General features: G+C 34.8%; 1 protein-coding gene across 2 annotated transcripts in view; it reads left to right on the top strand.

Moving 5' to 3' along the window:
* The window catches only part of CORO2A (coronin 2A), a 161,443-nt gene that overhangs the window by 70,844 nt on the left and 71,354 nt on the right, over positions 1 to 19,245 (top strand). The window contains exon 1 of one of the 2 annotated variants that reach the window (XM_074280056.1): positions 17,534 to 18,185. The exons of the other annotated variant lie outside the window; for it this stretch is intronic. Coding sequence (XP_074136157.1) covers positions 18,123 to 18,185 — 63 coding nt within the window. The 5' untranslated portion in view covers positions 17,534 to 18,122. Of the gene's footprint in view, positions 1 to 17,533; positions 18,186 to 19,245 lie in introns of those variants that run through there. 2 annotated transcript variants of the gene reach the window in all.

Consider the following 19,245-nt stretch of genomic DNA (forward strand, 5'->3'; position numbering starts at 1 on the left):
CTCACAAGCAATATATCAACATTATCACTTTGTTGAAGGGAGGGATTTATTCAGAAATAAATGTAATATAACTATGAGTGACCCAGTGGGTAGTCAGGAAGACTTGAATATAAAATCAACCTCAGATCCTAGGCAAGTCACTTATCCCTTGTTTGTCTTAGTTTCCTCATCTGTAAAGTGGGGATAACCAAATCATAACATTTGCCCAACAAGTAAGATAGTAATTATAAAGCACTTAGCACAGTACCTGGCTCACAGTAAGCAGTATATACCTATTAGCTCTTATTATTATATTATTAATGTAAAAGCAAAAAGCATCAATAAATATACATTATTTTCTTTATACATAATTTATAAATTATATTTTTAGATTGTTTAAATATAGCGGAGAAGCTCAAAGGTAGAACTGGGAAATTAGAATCATTTGAGAAATGAGTGGTCAGTTTTGATACTGATAGTAACTTCAGCAAAAGTATTGCTAGGTTCTGAAGAATGGATTTGGGGATAGGAAAAGGGAAAGGAAACCTGGGAAAGAATAATGGGAGAAGTTTGTATTATTTCTGAGATTAGTAGTATGACAACCTCCAACCAATGATGATTAAAGGGATTCAGTTTCCCTAAAATATCACCTGTATCTTTCAGTAGTTTCTACATTCCACTTTCCTGAAACTTGATGGTTTATGATATATTTGTAATGTGATTTTTTTTCCTCCCCAAACTCCTGATTTTTCTAGAGGGTCATTTCTACCCACTCTTCCCTTTTGGATGAACTCCTTCTGCTCACCTTCTCACTAAACTTGCAAATTTCTGGGGTATAAGGAAGAGAAGAGAAGAAAAGAAAGAAGAGATGAGAGGAGAAGAAAGAAGAGAAGGGAAAGGGAAGAGAAGAAAAGAGACAAGGAGAGAGAAGGGGAAAGGAAGGGAGAGCATTGGGGAGAAGAAGGGAGGGGAAGTTGGAGAAAACTGATGCATCCCTTCTCAGGGTTTCTCAATACTCTAGACATTAGTGTTTTAATTCTGGCTCATTCATTAATAATAATAATAATATTGATCATTTGATAGTTGTCATTAATATAATGGTTTGCAAAACATTTCACTTATACTACCTCATTTGAGCATCACATAACACAAAGTTATATTTGTGTGGAAAACACAAACTATTATAATTGTCATTTTATCTTATAGTTAAGAAACTGACATGCAGAGACATTAGGTGGAATTTTAATTAAAATCTTCCTTATTCTGAATCCAACACTCTTTCCATTTTATTATGCTGCTTGTCATTCATTCATTCAGCAAACATATTTAAGAATTTCCCTACCATGCCCTAGATTTATAGGATAGATGACAAAGACCAGTAAGGTATTTTATATTACATGCCCTTATGGAGCATGTAATATAAAAAAGAAGATTATACATATATCCTATCTGAGAAACAAAATAACAAATGATGTACATATATATGTATATATATATATTCAGATCCTCATTTTCTTTCTGTGTGCAATTCCGCATTTTACCAGACCTTTCTTGTGCCATCTTTGTCCAATAAGCAGATGAGTTCCTGAAGGAAATTTCTGCATATGCATGTGTATGGCATATATATGCATAAATGTGTGTGTAGGTGCTACATCTCTCCTAGAAAAGGGAGGGAACAGAAGTGAATAGTACCTGATCTCAGAATTTCAGAACTAATTCACTAAGACTATGGTGGTATAAGTAGACATGAACAGAGTAAAAAAAACTAGAACTTCAGAGAGGAAAGATTTTCAGCTTTGAATATTTTGAAATTTTTCCTCAAAAAGAGATAAAAAATATGGAAATATATAATAACAGGACAAAAAAAATAAGACTAAGTTTTTACAGACAGGAACAATAATTCCAACCTAGCAAGCATTTCAGAATCAATTCTGTGAACTTAGATCACCAACTGCTTAGAGCAAAGGTCAAACTAAAGCAAAATTAGAAGGAAGGTAAAGTTAAGAAGGAAATACTATGCATTTCTAGCAGTTCCAATCTGAATTATTTAGATGAGCAGCCATTGCCTCTGAAAAATAAGAAATGGACAAACATAACAAACCTTGGCTCTGTTCTTCAATACTTCTTAGAGAATTTTAACAGTGTAAGATTATCACCATGATGAAAAGACCATAAGCATCTCACCCCACATTACTTTATTTTTTTGCCACTGGGACTCAGTTCTCCATTTACCAGCTCTTTCTTGTGCCATGTTTTTCTAATAAATGGACATACTATTAAAGGAATTGAACCATGTCTATATCGACATTCTTCATAAAAAGACAGCAGGAGACATAAAAAAGAGGCAGCTAAATGGAAAGGTGACTTACCAGCTCTCTTTAGAGACATAAATTAGGAATTGGTTTTCTGAAAATGAATCATTCTGGCCATTATCCAGGTGTGATTGGCACTGGTTCTTTCCCCCTTACTCTCTATGTTTTATCCATGTCAGGGAAATCTGTGATCCGTCAGAGTATTAAAAGAAAGAGAAGAGAGATAGCATGATGTAATAAAGAGAGAGCTGACCTTGTAGAAATTCCATTGGTTTGATGGAGAGAAAGTAGGCAAACTCCTTTCAACAGGAACAATAACAACAAAAACCCATTTTAGTCCATGTAAGCTGCCTTTAAAAATAGTCCTTGTCCTAAAATCATATCTCATTGAAAGGAAAAGCATATGTAGGTATACATTAATACTTAGTAGAAGTAAATCAATGATTTAATCAGTGTAGCTCTTCAATATAAATTTCAGTTTAGCTGTCTCTTCTTTTTTAATCTTTTCCCATAAACCCAGAGGTTCTACTCAATATGTTGAAATTCTTTTAAAAAATATCTAGAGGACACCATTGTATTACTTGGAACATCCATTTGTTGTCTCTCATTCTTGCTACATGGCCAATCCCTTGTTTTCTCATTTATATATGTCCTTGATGATGTCTGTTATGTCACTTCTCATACCCATCTTGTATTTAGTACCTAGCATATATATCTTTCTATTGCCATGTAGATAATTTGTCATTTGAATCTTTCAAACAGGGATAATCCATGATTCCCATTACTCTGGCATCACTGGGAAAATTGGTAATTTATGAGATGATTTTTTTTTTTTTTTTTTGCCAAATGAGAAGTCTTGGATCACTAACAACATAATTCAGTATCCCCAAAACCACCTGTCTAATCTCATTCTCCTAGTCACAGGATAGAACCAGATGGACCTTAGACATTTTCCAGTTCAGTTTCATCATATTCCAGATAAGGTCAATTTGGGCTTGAGTTTAAAGTACAAAAGCAGTACTTATCCTAAATATATATCCCAAGGCCCTAAAAAGAAACTGGGGTCTTGTGAAAGATAATTCTCAAAAGGCAGCCTGTGGGCCTAAATTTAAATATTAATGACCTGCTTTTTGTTGTCCTTCTGGGGCTGTTGGAAATTACATCCGTAAGTATGAGAGAGGTAGAGAGGTCAAAACTTAACTTTTTGTTTAGTTAAAAAAAAAAAAAAGTAACTTTAATCAGCCAAGCTGTCAATCTTGGGGAAAAGGGAGAGCTCTTGGAACTAGAAGTTGGAAGGTGTTAAGAATAATACTGAGAGACACATAGACTAGATACCACAGAGTCCTAAGTAATTAATTATTGTGATGTAGTCTAGTCCCCAAGCTGACAACATATTGATTGCTTTGCAGTATTTGGGAGTTTGGAATACAATGGATAGTCAGAAAGGCCTGAAATAAAATCTAGCAGCCATGTACACTTGGGCAACTCACTTAACCTCTTTGCCTCTGTTTCCTTCTCTGCAAAAATGGCAATAAAAGTTACAGGTACCACTTGACTTTTCAACAATGAGGTGATTCAAGGCAATTTCTTCCTGTAGTCTTGTAATGGAAAGAATCATCCACTTCCAGAGAGAGAACTATGGAGAGTGTGAATCACAACATAGAACTGTCACTTTTGTAATTGCTGTTTGTTTGCTTGTTTTTTCTTTCTCATTTTTTCCCTTTTGATCTGATTTTTCTTGTGTAGCATGATATATGTAGAAATATGTTTAGAAGAATTACATATGTGTAACCTATCTTGGATTACTTGGTGTCTAGAGGAGGGGAGAGAGAGGGAGAAAAATTTGGAACACAAGGTTTTGCAAAGGTGGATATTGCATGTATTTTTAAAAATAAAAAGCTAGTATTATTGTCTTTCTAATTGCATCCATCTCCCAGGGTTGTTGTGAAACTATTCCCTAGAGGAAATAAGGAGTTGTTGAAGATTAGTGAAAAGGGTAACATGGTCCTATCTGTGCTTTAGGACATAGATCATATAGGAAAGAGATTAGAAACCAGAGGAACAGGTAAACAGCAAGTTGATGGTAGAATCTGAAAGTCTTAGGTGGAGTGAGAGGAATGAACAATTCCAAGGACACAAAAGTCAGTGAGACCTGATGAGAATCAAGGTGACCTCAACTGAAATAAGGAAGTTCACAATGTTTTTTGCTTCCCATGTCTTCCTTATCATTCTCACTGTTACCTAGTATTTGTCCTTATCTATTAAAGAAAATTCCTGATATAGTTGCTCCTTTTATTTGAATATTTATTTTATTTCATTTGTGTTATCTTCCTTTACCAATCATCATAAATGTCGCAGTCAAATTACTGATATCATTCATTTTCTTGTGTAGCATGATATATGTAGAAATATGTTTAGAAGAATTACATATGTGTAACCTATGTTACTCATATCATTCCTTTTCAAAAACAAAATTTCTTCCCTAACTACAAAAAAGAGAACAAACTCAGAAGAAAATGTAGAATCGAGGAATCTGAGGCACTCTGTGATCTGATTCCAACCTACCAAGTGAAATATATCACATTTTATCCTCCCACCCAAATTCTCCCCGGAATGAACCTAATTTTTTACCATCCCTAGGAAATATCCTCTGCTTTACCTTTCCCATATCTTTGCTTACAGTATAACCCCTCCTTGGAATTCATTCAGATTAATGCATATGCCCTCTTATTTTATGCCAGCAATATCTTCCACCCACCTTCTTCTCAGCTTAATACAAATCTTACCCATCCTTCAGAGTCCAACTTAAATCCTACCACTCTAGGGAAGCCTCTGTTCATCCCACTCTTCTCTGAAATCTGCTTCTGCAGCTCTTCTCAGAAAACTAGAATTAGTCATCTATATCTGACAAGCTCTTCTATAACACCCCCAACAAATTGTCATCTCAGCCTAAAACCTCAAATAAGTCACATCAATATCTTTACATCTTCAACTTCCATTGTTCCTCGATCTTCCCTCTAAAATTCTTAACCTGTTTTATGTATGTATGTATGTATGTGTTTCAGTGTGCAGAGTACTAGGCCTGGAGTCTGGAAGGCCCAAGTCCAAATCTAGCCAAAAACACTCTTTTTGGCATTCTGAGGAAACCCAAAGACTCCATGCATGGTTTTAGATACGTGAGGTAAACTATATAGGATTGCAAATCTAGTATATAGGAAACCAATTTTATTGAAGTGCAGTTATAAATTTTTAAAAAGTTGATGAACACAAGAACAAGAGCTCCTGCTTAGACTTTTTAATATTTTATAGCTACGGACACTTCCTCAAATCAGTTCATTTACATTTTATTCAGCAAACTTATTACAATAAATTTAGTACCTACTAGATGCAAGGGACCATTTCTTGTGTGAATATATTACATGCATATATGTATACAGGTAATCTCTTTTGATACAATTTCTGGTCTTCTAACGACTGCTACACCTACTTGTCTGAAGACTTCCCTAAATCTTTGAGAACAGGGAACACATTTTGTTCATGATTTATATTTCTGACAGCACCGCACAAAGTATATGGTTATAATACTGCCTGAAACTTTTATAAATAAAAGTGTCTATGACAGACACAAATGTTCAATTGATTAATTGAACTGAATTGTTGATCAGATTCCACAGGTGTCTGGCTATCAAGAGACAATGAATATTTTCCTTTCTTGAATCTTTCATTACTTTTCCAATTACACCTACTTCTTCCATGGCTCATTTGCTATTTTTACAACAAAGAATTTTCCAAAGCAATTAAATCATATTAACTTTCTGTTTTTAAAATCTTGTGATATTTTTTGCTTCAATATGCTCAAAATGTCATGTTTTGTGGTAAAAAAAAAAAATACAAGTTCTTTTAGAAATCAGTTCTGGGGATTTCTTTAGGAAGTAAATATAAGATGTGAGCTACAAGAATCATCACTCAGGGGACCATTATATTAAAATACATGTATTCCTTATCCAAACTATTTTTGGAAAGTCTACTTCAGAAGGAAAAAGTTTATGTCTTCTAACGGAGTTAAAAATGACTCTTCTGATTGAAGAGAGATGGTGGGATGAGTTTGATGTTGCTGGTACAGCACTGTAATTGCAGTCCTGTTTTCTTTTGACATTTTGAAAGAAGAAATGTTGGAACACTTGAACCTCAGAGAGCTGATAGGACATTGCAAAAGAAAACCAAAATTTCCCCTGAGGCTAGCAGAAAATAAGCATCAATATGAGCATTACTTGGAAGAGATTTCAAAGTGAGACCCTATTTCCTTCCTAGCTAAGTGAGAAAGGGAGGAAAAAAACAGAAAAATAGTTTTTAAAAAATTTTTTGAGAAGCTAGTAGTTTAGCAGTAAAATCTATGTCAATCAATAAGACAAGCCTTGCTAAGGCTGGCATTTGAAAAGTTTTTTTTTTTTTTTTTTTTTAAAGAAAAATGACCTCATGTTTATAAGCTTTAATGTAGCAGAGGGAATTCAGGCATTCAAGGATCCAAGAAAAGAATTCAGAGGAAGATTAAAAAGTGCTTTTCTAATTAGGAATAAGAGATAAGACCAGGGTTAGATTAAATATGACATATAACAGTAAAGAGAAATTTACAGATATTTATTTCTTTTTATTTTACTCTAGGAATATTATTTTAATATAGTATACTATAATATTACTAATACTTAGTTGAGTTCTAATAGCCATTCTTTTTTGTGACTTAGACCCTTTGTCAGACTAATGAAATCCATGGACTTTTTCTCAAAACAACTTTTTTAAATACAAAAGATAAAATGCATAGAATTACTATAGAAAGCAATTATATTGGAATATAGTTACTAATTTAAAAAAAAAACTTCAGAGATTCTAAATTAAGAACTCTTGTTTTTAAGAAGGATGGCTTGAAAATCTGTCAGTTAATTATGTATAATGATTAACCTAGACAGTTCAGAGCTATACTCCAAGCAGGTTCTAGAGGATAGAGGAAAAGCTTCTGAGAAGCTCAATCTACTGAACTACATTTATACTATAACAACAGCAAATTTCCATCCAAAATGGCTAATACCATTCTCTCCCAGATGATTTTTTTTCTTTTCCTGGATCCATGAATGCTAGGTTATCCAGGGCTTTGACCTTGTCCTATGAATCCAGGATGGATTCAGTTTTAATAATTTTTCAACCAGCTCTTGCATTATAGCAATTTGGAAATGAAAAAGAAAAAAAAGAAAAAAAGCAAGGCCTTTGGTGTGGAAGAGAGAGCAAGGTATTTTCTCACAAATACAGGTGCTCTAGGACAATAAAATGAAATGGTGAGAAATGGAAGTTTGGAAATGATGATCATTTAAAATCAAAGCTCCTTAAAAGAAACACTGGTCACTTTAATGTCAGTCATCTTTCCTGACTCTTTTCACTCTCATACTTTAACCCAGCCCAGACCTGAAGAATCCATCATAATGCTGACATAATTGGGGCCATCTTCTCCCACACCTGTGCATTTCCACATATTGTTCCTCATGCCTGAAAGGCACTCCTTCCTTATCTCAGAGTAAAAACGAAATCTCTCTCTTCCTTCAGGTCCTACTCAGGGCACCACCTGCTCCAGGAAGTCCTTCCCGATTCCCTCTAGCTCATAGTAATCCTTCCCAATCTAACCTATTATCCTTTTTCCTTTGATGCCTTCTAGACCCTTATTTTTTTATTTTCAGTGTTTGTGTTCTTGCACAATGCTCCCATGTTAGCGGTAAGATCCTTGAAGACAAGTTGTTTTCCATCTTTATATCTTGTCTGGATTTTAGTATAGTATCTTGTATATAGTAGATGTTAATAAATGCTTAAGAACAGAGAATAGATCTGGAATCTTGCTGATGTTCCTCTTAGATGAGATTAGTTTTAAAAGTTGTAATTTGCCAGGATTACAAAGCCAGGCTTGAACCCGGGTCTTCCAGTCTCCAAGGACAGTCCTCCATACCATACTGCATCACAATTTTTAAAAATTTAATTTAATTTATTTTTTGTTACATTTTAAGTTCTATACTATTTCCCTCCCTCTCTCCCCACTTCATGCTAGAGATAACCGTCATATGAGAGAGAAGAAAGTATGGGAGAAAGAGAGGCAGATAATAGAGAGAGAAATATACATACTTTCTATTTATCAGATTTTTTTGTTTGTTTTTTTTCTTTTTGGATAAGAATAGCATCTTCCTTGATTGATCCTTTGCAGTGAATTTGAATATTTGTAAAATTCAGACTAGCTTAGTTGTTCACAGTTATTCTTTAAACAACATTGGTGTTATTCTACATAGTATTTTCTTGGCTCTTTCATTTCATTTTTTATTATTTCATGCAAGTCTTCCCATGTTTTTCTGATATCAATCTGCTCATCATTTCTTATAGCATAGTACTATCCCATCACAATCACATACCACAATTTAGCCATTTCCCCAGTTGATGGACATCCCCCTCCCAAAGCTGGTTGTTTATATGCTTTTACCAGTTATCAATTAGGGAATCACCCATTCTTATAAATTTGACATGTTTTCTATGTAGTTAAATATACCATCTTTATCTGAGAAACTATCTATAAAAATTTTTCCCAGAAAAATTCCTTCTCATCTTGGATATATTGTTTTGTTTCTATAAATTTAAATCAAATCTTAAATCAAAAGTATCTACTTTATATCTCACAATTCTCTCTTTCTTGTTTATAAATTCTTTTACTATCCATAAACTTGATAGGTAATATGTTCTATATTCTTCTAATTTACTTACATCTCTCTTTATATCTTAGTCATGTATTTGATCTGATCTTGGTAAATGGCATAAGATATTAGTTCATACTAGTTTCTGCCAAACTGCTTTTCAGTTTTTCCAACAATTTTTATCAAATAGTTTGAAAAATGAACTCAATAGTTTTTAGTGTTGGTGGGTATCAAAACAGAATTCAGTTCATTGGCAAGAAAATGCTATAGTTTTTTTAATAGCATAGACTTCCAGATATTACTCTCCTAAGATATTGAGAGTTAGATTTATTTTGGAAACATTTAGATATCTAGTTAAGCATTTTAAACCAAGGACAATTGAGATTAAGTGAATTCCCCAAGATTCCACAGATATTAATAAGAGTGAGAACTTACTTATCAAGTGCCTCTTACTATTGAGGATACTATCTTCTCAATCAATTATTCTCTTTTATCCCCTCATATCCAATACCTGTCCTATATGACTTTGTAACATCTTGTATATGTTCACTTCTCTCCTAGGACACTATCACCATTGTGGTATCAGTTCTCATCACCACGTCTAAACTATTACCATAACCATCTGGTTGGTCTTTTTCTTTTAATCCTTCCCTACTCACTTCTATGGGAGCCATAACTAGTCATCTTGACCTATATCTTGCCATTGGATTCTAATGATTCTGATTTTAGGTAGATGCTTCTTATAATTTTAAGGAAAAATCCATTTATATATATATGCTTTCAAGTTTTTTAATACGAATGTTATATTTTGTAAAAAAAAAATTCTGAATTTATTATTATAATTATGATTTTTGTTAGTTATTGATATAATCCATTATGCTAACAGTTTTCTTTATATTAAACCATCTCTGCATTTCTGATATAAATGCCATTTGATCATAGTATATAAACTTTGCAATATGTTGTTGTTATCTCTTACCTAGTATTTTATTTAGGATTTTTACATCCATATTCATAATGAAATTAGTCATAAGTTTATTTCTCTGCTTTTGCTCTTCCTGGTTTAGGTATCAGCACCATGTTTGTTTCATTAAAAGAGTTCAGTAGAACTCCTCCTTTGACTATTAGTCCAAACAATTTATTTGATATTGGAATTAGTTGATCTTTAAATGTTTGTCAGAATTCACTTCTGATAAATATCTAGGCTTGATGCTTTTTTTCTTAGGAAGCTCATTTAAGGCCTGTTCAATTTCTTTATCTAAGATAGGTTTATTTAAGATATTCAGTTTCCTCTCCTGTTAATTGAGGATTTTTAATTTGTTCTTTTTTTAATTATATATTTGTTCTTTCTTTAAAAAAATTCATATCCAATTCATTGACCTGCTACATCTACAAATTTTTCTGAAATTGCACTAAATGTTGCAGGTGCATTCTTTGGATATTGATTCTTTAAATATATGAAAATTATGCACTAAGCATCCATATGAAGCTGTTTCAAGATCTAGTAAATATACCTCTCATTTTAAAAATCAATCAAAGTCTCTAATTTAAGCTGTTTCCCAGTATTTTGTCTATTAACTAAGAAAAGCATCTTTTTGGTATTCACTTTGGGATTCTCCTTGGGTCCTCCAAAGCAATTGAATAGGCAGGACTAAAGAACAGGGGTACATACAAGATACACAAAAATCTGACTTTTTCATTTTAAAAAAGTTTATATTTTTGTTGCTCTTCTGATATATGTACATATATATATACACACAGCTAAGATTAGATGTGCTAATCTACATTGAAAGAGATACAGGGCTACATACAAGATGCACAAAAAACTTGGCTTTTTCATTTTAAAAAAGTATCATACATTTTTGTTGCTCTTCTGTCTATATAGACAGCTAAGATTAGCAGTTACAGAAAATGTGCTAATCTACATTGAAAGAGAAGGTATTTCCTCTCCTGAAAGTTCTATATACCTGTGAAATCTCCAGTCCAGTCACTCTCCTTACCTACAATTTTTTCATATTTCTGTAACTTCATTTAATGGCATAGGGAATTAAAGGATAGGATTGCCATTTCTATTCACAGGGAAGAAAATGTTTCTCAACAACAAAGTCACCACACTAATTATCTTTTTTGACTTTGCACCTGATTTCTTATAATAGTCTCCAAATTGTTTCCCTGCCTTCAGTTTTCCCCTTGCTAATTTATCCTATGCATGCTAGTGGATTTATCTTCTCAAATCATCACTTTGTTCAAAAGTCCATCCTTCTTAGATTGGTATTCAGTGTCCTCCAAGGTCACCACTTATTTTTCCATTCTTGTTTCCTACAACTCCCCTTTATTCAGTTTATTCTCCAAGCAAACTGCATGACTTACTTTCCCCAAATATACCTCTCCTTTGTTGTTACTTGTGCCTCCTTCAGCTGGAATTACTCCTGCATAGTTCTAAGTCCTTCCCACGTTTTAAGAACTAGCCCAAATGCTTCTAATAGATTGCAAGTTTTTTGAGGGTAAAATCTTTATCTTTAATTTATATCTCTTACACACATCTAATAGAGCTCTCTGTACACAACAGGAGCTTCTTAAATGTTTGTTGAATGAATACATGATACTACAATCTAATTTTCCTTCTCTGAATTCCACTGGACTTTCTACTTTTCTTACTGTACTTTCACACTTTTTTTCTGTGTGTCAACTTCAATGAAGTGGAAGGGCTTAATGAGTAAGAAAACTAGGTCTTTGCCTGCTGTCACATGTGCTGGCTCACAGCCTGCCACAAAACCTTGCATATAACAAGCTCCGAACCACTCTCTGTTGAATTAATGAAGAATCATCAATATCATATTTTTAAACCATGAAAATTTCAACTCTTGAGTTCATGATACAGGATTATGTATAGGGAATATAAAGAAGGCTGATCCATTTCATCCCCTCTCATTTCTATGTAGGAAGAGAAATCATTGGCAGCTAGGTGACATAGCACAAAATGTCTCAGACATTAGTGAATGAGAACACACAATGTGAAACTCTGAATAAGTTACTTAACCTATGTCTGCCTCAGTTTCCTCAACTGTAAAATGGGGACAATAATAGCACCTACCTCCCAGGATTGTTGTGAAGATCAAATGAGATATTTGTGCAGAATTTATCACAGTACCTAGCTAGCATATAGTAGGTACTTAAATGCTTATTTCCTTTCTTATGTATTGTTATGGAGGCCTTTTTAAAAATAATTAGAATATTGTTCCAGTTGAAAAGCTGTGAAAGGAATAATTAATGCTCTTCAGTGATAGATATATAGTTAAGTGGAGATCATGGGATAAGTAGGACCGAAATTAGGAATACCAATGTCTGGGGCAAATACACCATGAGGAAGGCCACCATAATTTTGGTAGGAGAGAAGGTACCTGTTCCACACTTCTCCTTTCTGGCATTATGTCTTATAGTGCCATAGCCCCTTACAAGCATATTCTGATGCAATAGTGCCTAGAGAACACTCTCTCATTCTATGCCGATCTATCATCATCTTGTTATCTCAATCTTTTCTGGAACCCACCTTCCTTCTCATTTCCATGAAGGCTAGGGCTAATAGAAGTTTTTGAGTCAGAGACAGATGATTGGAGGAAGAAGCCCCTTTAGAAAAAGAAGTGTGTCTCTCATCCCATATCACCTGGAACAAAGCCCCATGTACCCCACCTTAGTTGTAATTCTTTTCCTATCCCATTTTGTGCAGCCAGGTTTTTTTTTGTCTAGATAGAGTAAAGCAAGGGTGCAGCACCTTAAAATAATTATAAGGCTGTTATGTGGAACAAGCTAGTTTAGTGGCTTAAATGAAATAGTATTGGATAAATGTGGTCTGATTCAGCTATTTCTTTACTTTAGCCAATCAGGTAGGGATATCTGAAATCTGACTACCTGGTTATTATCATTTCTAGACATGTTCCTGCTTGAAGGAAAAATAAAATACCAATTTCACTTTCCTGATCTTGATTCTGAATTCAGGAATTGATTGAAATGCAGCTGCTGGTATTTTCCATTATATTCTAGCTTGGTTACTGTGGTGATTACTCATGAGTGGGAGATATGATAATATAAGCAGGTCTTTTGGAAAGAATTATTCATTTATCCCCAAAGCTGTCCTTTCAGATGTAGTCTAAGTACCCTACTTTCTGAATGTGCTGTAGGGGACAGTGTGATCCTTGGCTCCACTCTTCCTTCATTGAGCCCCCAAAAGGAGCTCAGGAAATAGGATTTAAAGTTTCTTTAAAGATTATTCAGGCCAGCTTGCTCATGCTACACATTAGAGTAGTTGAGTTTAGCACACATCTCAATAAAATATTAAAATGAGAAGGGAACTTTGATGTTATTGAGTGCAACTCTTTCATTTTAGAGATGAGGAAACTGGGGCCCATAGAAGTTAAGATCATCCAGGTAGAAGCAGAAGAACCAGGATCCTAACTCAGGTCCCCTAACTGCAAGTCTAATGCTCTTCCTATTCTCCTATCTCATCTCCTTATAAGATTTCTGTCCAAAAGGGACCTTGAACATCATCTTGTCCCCTTATTTTATAGATGAGGATAAAGAGGCCCAGAGATATGTAATGACTTATAAAAACAATTTATAAAAAAACAAACATTTGAACCCAGATTCATTTAAACTAACTCCCTTGTCTTTTTCACTATAGTAAATACATTAGAGTTTTTCAAGCTAGGGGGAATGGTGAAGCTACCACAATTACCCTAGTTATAAAAACCTTGCTCTAGTCCTTCTGATGGCTGAGTTACCTCTGGAAAAAAGTGATGTGAACACTTATTGAAAACTAATGGACTTCCAGATAGCAACTCATTTTCCCAAGAGTCACTGAAGCCCTTTAATATTCAATGACAAAAAAAAAAGTGGCTTTTAATGAATTAATTCAATCCACTTCTCCCCAATAGGAAAAAAAAAAACCTGTTTATTTTTATTCTTATTTCTCTCTACCAGTGGGATATAGGGACTTATATTCATTGCATCAACTCTCTCTAAGTAGAGGTAGGACTTCTTTTAGACATCTCTCTTTTAGAAGATTTTACAGCTTTATCCCCTTGATAAAATGGTGTAGTACATGCTTTGATGTTCAATATTCAAATGTTTTGTAATTTGATCTTTTCTAAAATGTGCTTGCTCACCAATTACCAAAAAAAAAAAAAAAAGGTTTTTTTTTTGTTTGTTTTGTTGGGTTTTTTTTGTTTTTTTTTTTTCCTGAATAGAACAAGAGGGAGTAGCAGGATGGAAAATTATCTTTTCTGCATACTCAAGAAGACAATCCAGTGCCAGTTGGTGCAATTGTACTGAAAGAAGCCATTTTAGCATCTAGACTCAGTAAGAAATTATCATGGAAAGAGCACTGACTTAAGGTCAGAAAACTTACATCCGAATCCTGGTTTGTCTACTTACTATGCAACTGTTAGTAAATCATATCTCTGACCTTAAGTCAACTCGACTAGAAAATTGTGGGATTGAACGCCATGACATTGAAACCTCTAAATCTCTAAAACAAAACAAACTATATATATATATATATATATATATATATATATATATATATATATATATATATATATATATATATATATATATATATATATATGAAAGATTCTTCTAAATTGGTTCCTAATCTTCTTTCCCCCCTCCACTCTTACTCACAGCTTCACTCTATTCTTTGTCAGTTAGACTAGTAACTTCAGCCCTAGGGAGTCTTTGACCAAAAGTGAAATTCCCAAAATACTCTTCTGCTCATCTCCATAGAGGCCATTGTTATTGCATTTTTCATCCTGCTAATAATAGAAATAATAATACTTTAAAGTTTTTCACCTTTCAAAAAATGATTCTATTCAATCCCCTCTCTCTGGTTTGCTTTCTGGCTTCAGCTTTCACTTCTACAGGAATGAATCCCAAATCCATGTCTCCCTCCCCACAGAGTGGGAAGGAACCTTAAAATGTAAGAGTTGGGAGGGATCTTAGGAATCATTTGGCTAAGCTAATTTCTTCATTTTTATAGAAGAGATTGAATCCTAACAAAGAAGAGTAACATTGTTGTCAAATAAAGATATTGGACTATATTTCTAAAAATACAGAGATTGATATGGCGGGCAACATGATTATAAATAGGGACTAAACTTATGATTTCACTGATGAGAACATGATTTCCAGGTGAGGGAACTCCTCCTATGAATGCCAGTTAGAAATTACTCTATAACTTATAGTCTTTATTTATTTTTAATTTATGGAATAAAATAATTATTTCCATAATAGAATTATAAAAAAGATGATCGCACATGAAAATGGAAATCTATTTAGGACAACTTTCCATTTCTTTTAAATGTATAGTAAAATTATAATGTAAATTTATTTTTTTCTTCCTTTCACCTCCCCCCAACTTAATAATCTTAGAAAATTGCCTAGAGCAGTTAGAAGTTATGTGGCCTACCAGTGGTCATGCCTCACATAGCACAGGGTCACATATCAAGGGCAATACTTTATCTCAGGGTTTTCTGGCTTCAACACTAGCTTTCTACCCACTACCACTGCTTCTCTGGGCTTGCGGAAAGATTTCCAGAGGAAGCTTTTACGTCCTAAAGCAGATCACTCTTACTGAGGACAGCTTCACCGCAGAAATCCACCCACTTTTAGTTAGCCAGGACATTCCTTTCATCAGCAAACTCGCTCTGAGAGAGAGAGATAGAGAGGGGGGAGAGAGAGAGAGGCAAAAAGAGAGAAGGGGGAGAGAGAGAGAAACAAAAAGAGAAGGGGAGAGAAATAGAAAGAGAGGGGGGAGGGAAATAGAAAGACAGAAAGAGAGGGGGGAAAGAAACAGAAAGACAGAAAGAGAGGGGGGAGAGAAACAGAAAGAGAGATAGAGCACCAATCAAATTCTGCAGTTGCCACAGCTGCCTGATCCCTCCCTCCTGCCTTGATAGTTACCAATCCTGCCTTAGCACCACAGAAAAGCCACTTTGGTCCAATTTGCACCTTTCATTTCACTACCTTAGCTATCCTGACAGAAATGCCGTGTAATTGGCTACCACTGCATTCTGCTTCAGGAAACGTCCTTGGGGAATCTCTCACTGCAACCATAGGAGCTGTCTGTTTTGCTTCCTTTTTGCTCCCCACAACCCTAACCTTCTTACTATACTGACACAAAAATTCCGGGCTTCTCAAATTCAACCCTACAAGGATCTATTAATCACTTATAATGTCTGAATTAATTCTCTAGAATCCCATTACTCTCCATCCAGGAAAAACCCAAGATATTCCTACCCCTAAAGTCTCCCTTGTCTGCACCTGGATTGGTAGATTGATAAACTGTCAGAGCTGGGAGGGAGCAAAGTTTGAAGGCATCAGGTACAACCCTCATTTTATACATGAGCAAACTTAAGCACATCAAAATAACTTATGCAAAGTCTTGAAGGAAGGAGGAGAAAGATTGTATCTGTGATTTCATTAGTATAGGAATTCCTGGTGAGGAAACTGCCTCTACCAATGAAAATGGACAACTCTTCTGCAGTTTATAGTCTTACAGTGTTTGTGGTTATTGTTGGGTCAGTTAGTCTCAGGTCTTCTGAATCCTGGTCTATTATCCTAGAGGATCTTAGTCCTTTGGAGGAAGGTGTAAACTTATTTAGATGTGCCAAGGAAATGAAATGGGTTTGCAAAGGCCAATTAAAAGGAATGATGGCCCTCTGCATCATTTATCTCATTAAAGGGTTTTATATATGGGAAAGGGGAGGAACAGAATCACTGGAGAAAAAGCAGTAATTAATACAAGAAATCTTCACCTGTGTGTCAGTCCTGGATTGCAGAATGACCATCCTATTTTGATAAAGACCAGAGCAAACCACAAAGCAACTTCAGAATTTCATCTCTTGAGGTTGGAGGATGCCCCTTGGGCACCATTTTGCCTTTTCTTTCATATGCAATGCAATCAAAGGATTTGTCAAAACTTGCTAAGTATTAAAACAAATAATCATAATCCTTTGCATTTATATGGTGCTTCCTTCACAATTATCACATGAGGTAAATATAGTGAAAGTATTATAATCCCTATTTTATAGATGGAAGTACAGCGGCTGAGAGAATTAAAAAACAATAATCATATTTTCATGATAGTTGGTTAGGACTTGACTGAGTTCTCTTGATATTCAGACTTGTTCCCCAGCCCATCATTCTATTTGAATCATATGAAATCAGGAAAAGTAATCAATCAATCATCAATCAATCAACAAGTATTTATTAAGCACAGCTTTATCCCTATTAATGGGAATAATGAATCCCCTGAAATTGTCTCATTGTTTGAATTCACATTATTTATTTCCATGGGCTGGAACCAATAACCATATTTTATATAACTAATTTTGAACACATCTTAATAAATAAATATAAGTACATAAAAAGAAGTATACAAATATAGACATAGATAAACACAAAAAGAGATGGAGAAACAGACAAAAACAGAGAGAGACATAGAAAAAGAGATACATATATTTCTAGAGACACACATACAAGATACATACAAATTAGATGAAAAGTCATCCCATTCAAAACCAGGACAATTTCTGGAAACCAGGGAAGGTGCAGCTTTTGGGGAGCTCATTCTCCCACGGGCTTAATGCAGGCTCAAGCTTGATCATATCTTTTGCCAAAACACTCCCTGTGCCGGGGCCCTTTGGACCTGGGATTTCTGAAGGAGATTCTTTTCCAATCCTATTTAAGAAAGGATAAAGGAGAAGGCAGAGATCTCCCAGAAGGGAAATCTGAATTAAGCAAGATTGAGACCAATCTCTGCAGGAATCTGTGTCGGCAACAGCCTTGGGCATCAGATAGGAGGCTTGGCAATTGTGGAGAGGCAGGTTAGTCACACTAGGTACAAGCAACAGATTCCCCCAAGGTCACAGGTAAACAGGTCAGGACCGAAGGCCCACACTGACACACCCACACTGACAGACTGGGTTTCAGGTTCAAATTTCATTGTCGTTCACTACACACCCACACACAGGCTGGGCTGGGCTGGAAGAGGAAGATGCATGGTGCTAGGTTAATTCCTCTTAAGCTCAGGTTTTGTTATTTTCCCGGCATTTGAGAGATGGCCAAGAGGCAAGAACTCAGGGGAAGGGATTCTCAACTTCCCTTAAATACCAAAAGAATGGTAAGTCTTAAAAACCCAAAATGGAGGTGGGTGGAGGTAGGGGAAGAAGGTAGACTATCTTCTCCAGTTGTCTGAGATCCTGAGATATGTGACTGCCAGGATTTTAAATGCTAGGCAAGGAGATCAAGCAGCAGAACATTTAAACGGCAAAAATCAAAGCACTGAAAATAATGATCATATTTTGAAGAATGTTCTCACGTAAAAATCCCTATTTTCATCCAGATTAGTGGAGGTGGAGAATAGAGGAAGTGGGGAGTAAACCTCTTTCCCCTTTGATTACCGATTTTAATTTAATAAATTTAGAATTATCTGTTAAGATTAGCATTTGGAATGAGGGAAGGGGTGAGAGATGGAAATTTAGTACTCTATGGAGGAAAGTTCTAAGGGGAGACAGCACAAAAACTCAAAAAGCTATCCAGAAGTAATTATACCTACAGTGAATTGAAAGATATGTTAGAAGTGGATAAGTGAAAATATGGTAGTATAGAAAACATTTTAATTTATTTCCACTAATAGGGGAAAAACTATGCTTAATAAATGTTTGCTGATTGATTAGTTTCTTTTCTTGATCTCATATGGCTCAAATGGAATGATGGACAGGGGACAAGCCAGAGGATCAGAAAATCTGTATTTGAGTGACAGTAGCTCTTTATTATCTAAGTGACCTTTGGCAAGCCATTCATTCAACTTTTCTAATTCTAGTTTTCACTTCTATAAAATTGTGAAAGGAAGGCTTGAGGGCTAAGATGATCTCTAGGCCCTAGGCCCTAGAGATTCCAAATTTGTAGGATTCTCAATCTTTAATGAAAATTACTACAATGTAATTATTTCTAGAAAGAGAGAAGTGTTTTGTGAGATTCAAGCTCATCTAAAATCATGGGAAAATTTGGAAGTGATTCATTGGTTCTTCTTAGAAAGATATTGAAAAGGTTTGAGAAAGAACAAATGGAACTTGGGCTAGATCTGGAGTCTCCCATTGATTGGAAAGTCTGGTAGTGTTGGAGGAAAGTAAGATTGGTTGACTTATATAGGTAACACGTAGGAATGTCTGGAAAGCAGC

Source organism: Sminthopsis crassicaudata, chromosome 1 (genome assembly GCF_048593235.1).
Source record: "Sminthopsis crassicaudata isolate SCR6 chromosome 1, ASM4859323v1, whole genome shotgun sequence".
In the NCBI taxonomy this organism is placed as follows: Eukaryota; Metazoa; Chordata; class Mammalia; order Dasyuromorphia; family Dasyuridae; genus Sminthopsis; species Sminthopsis crassicaudata.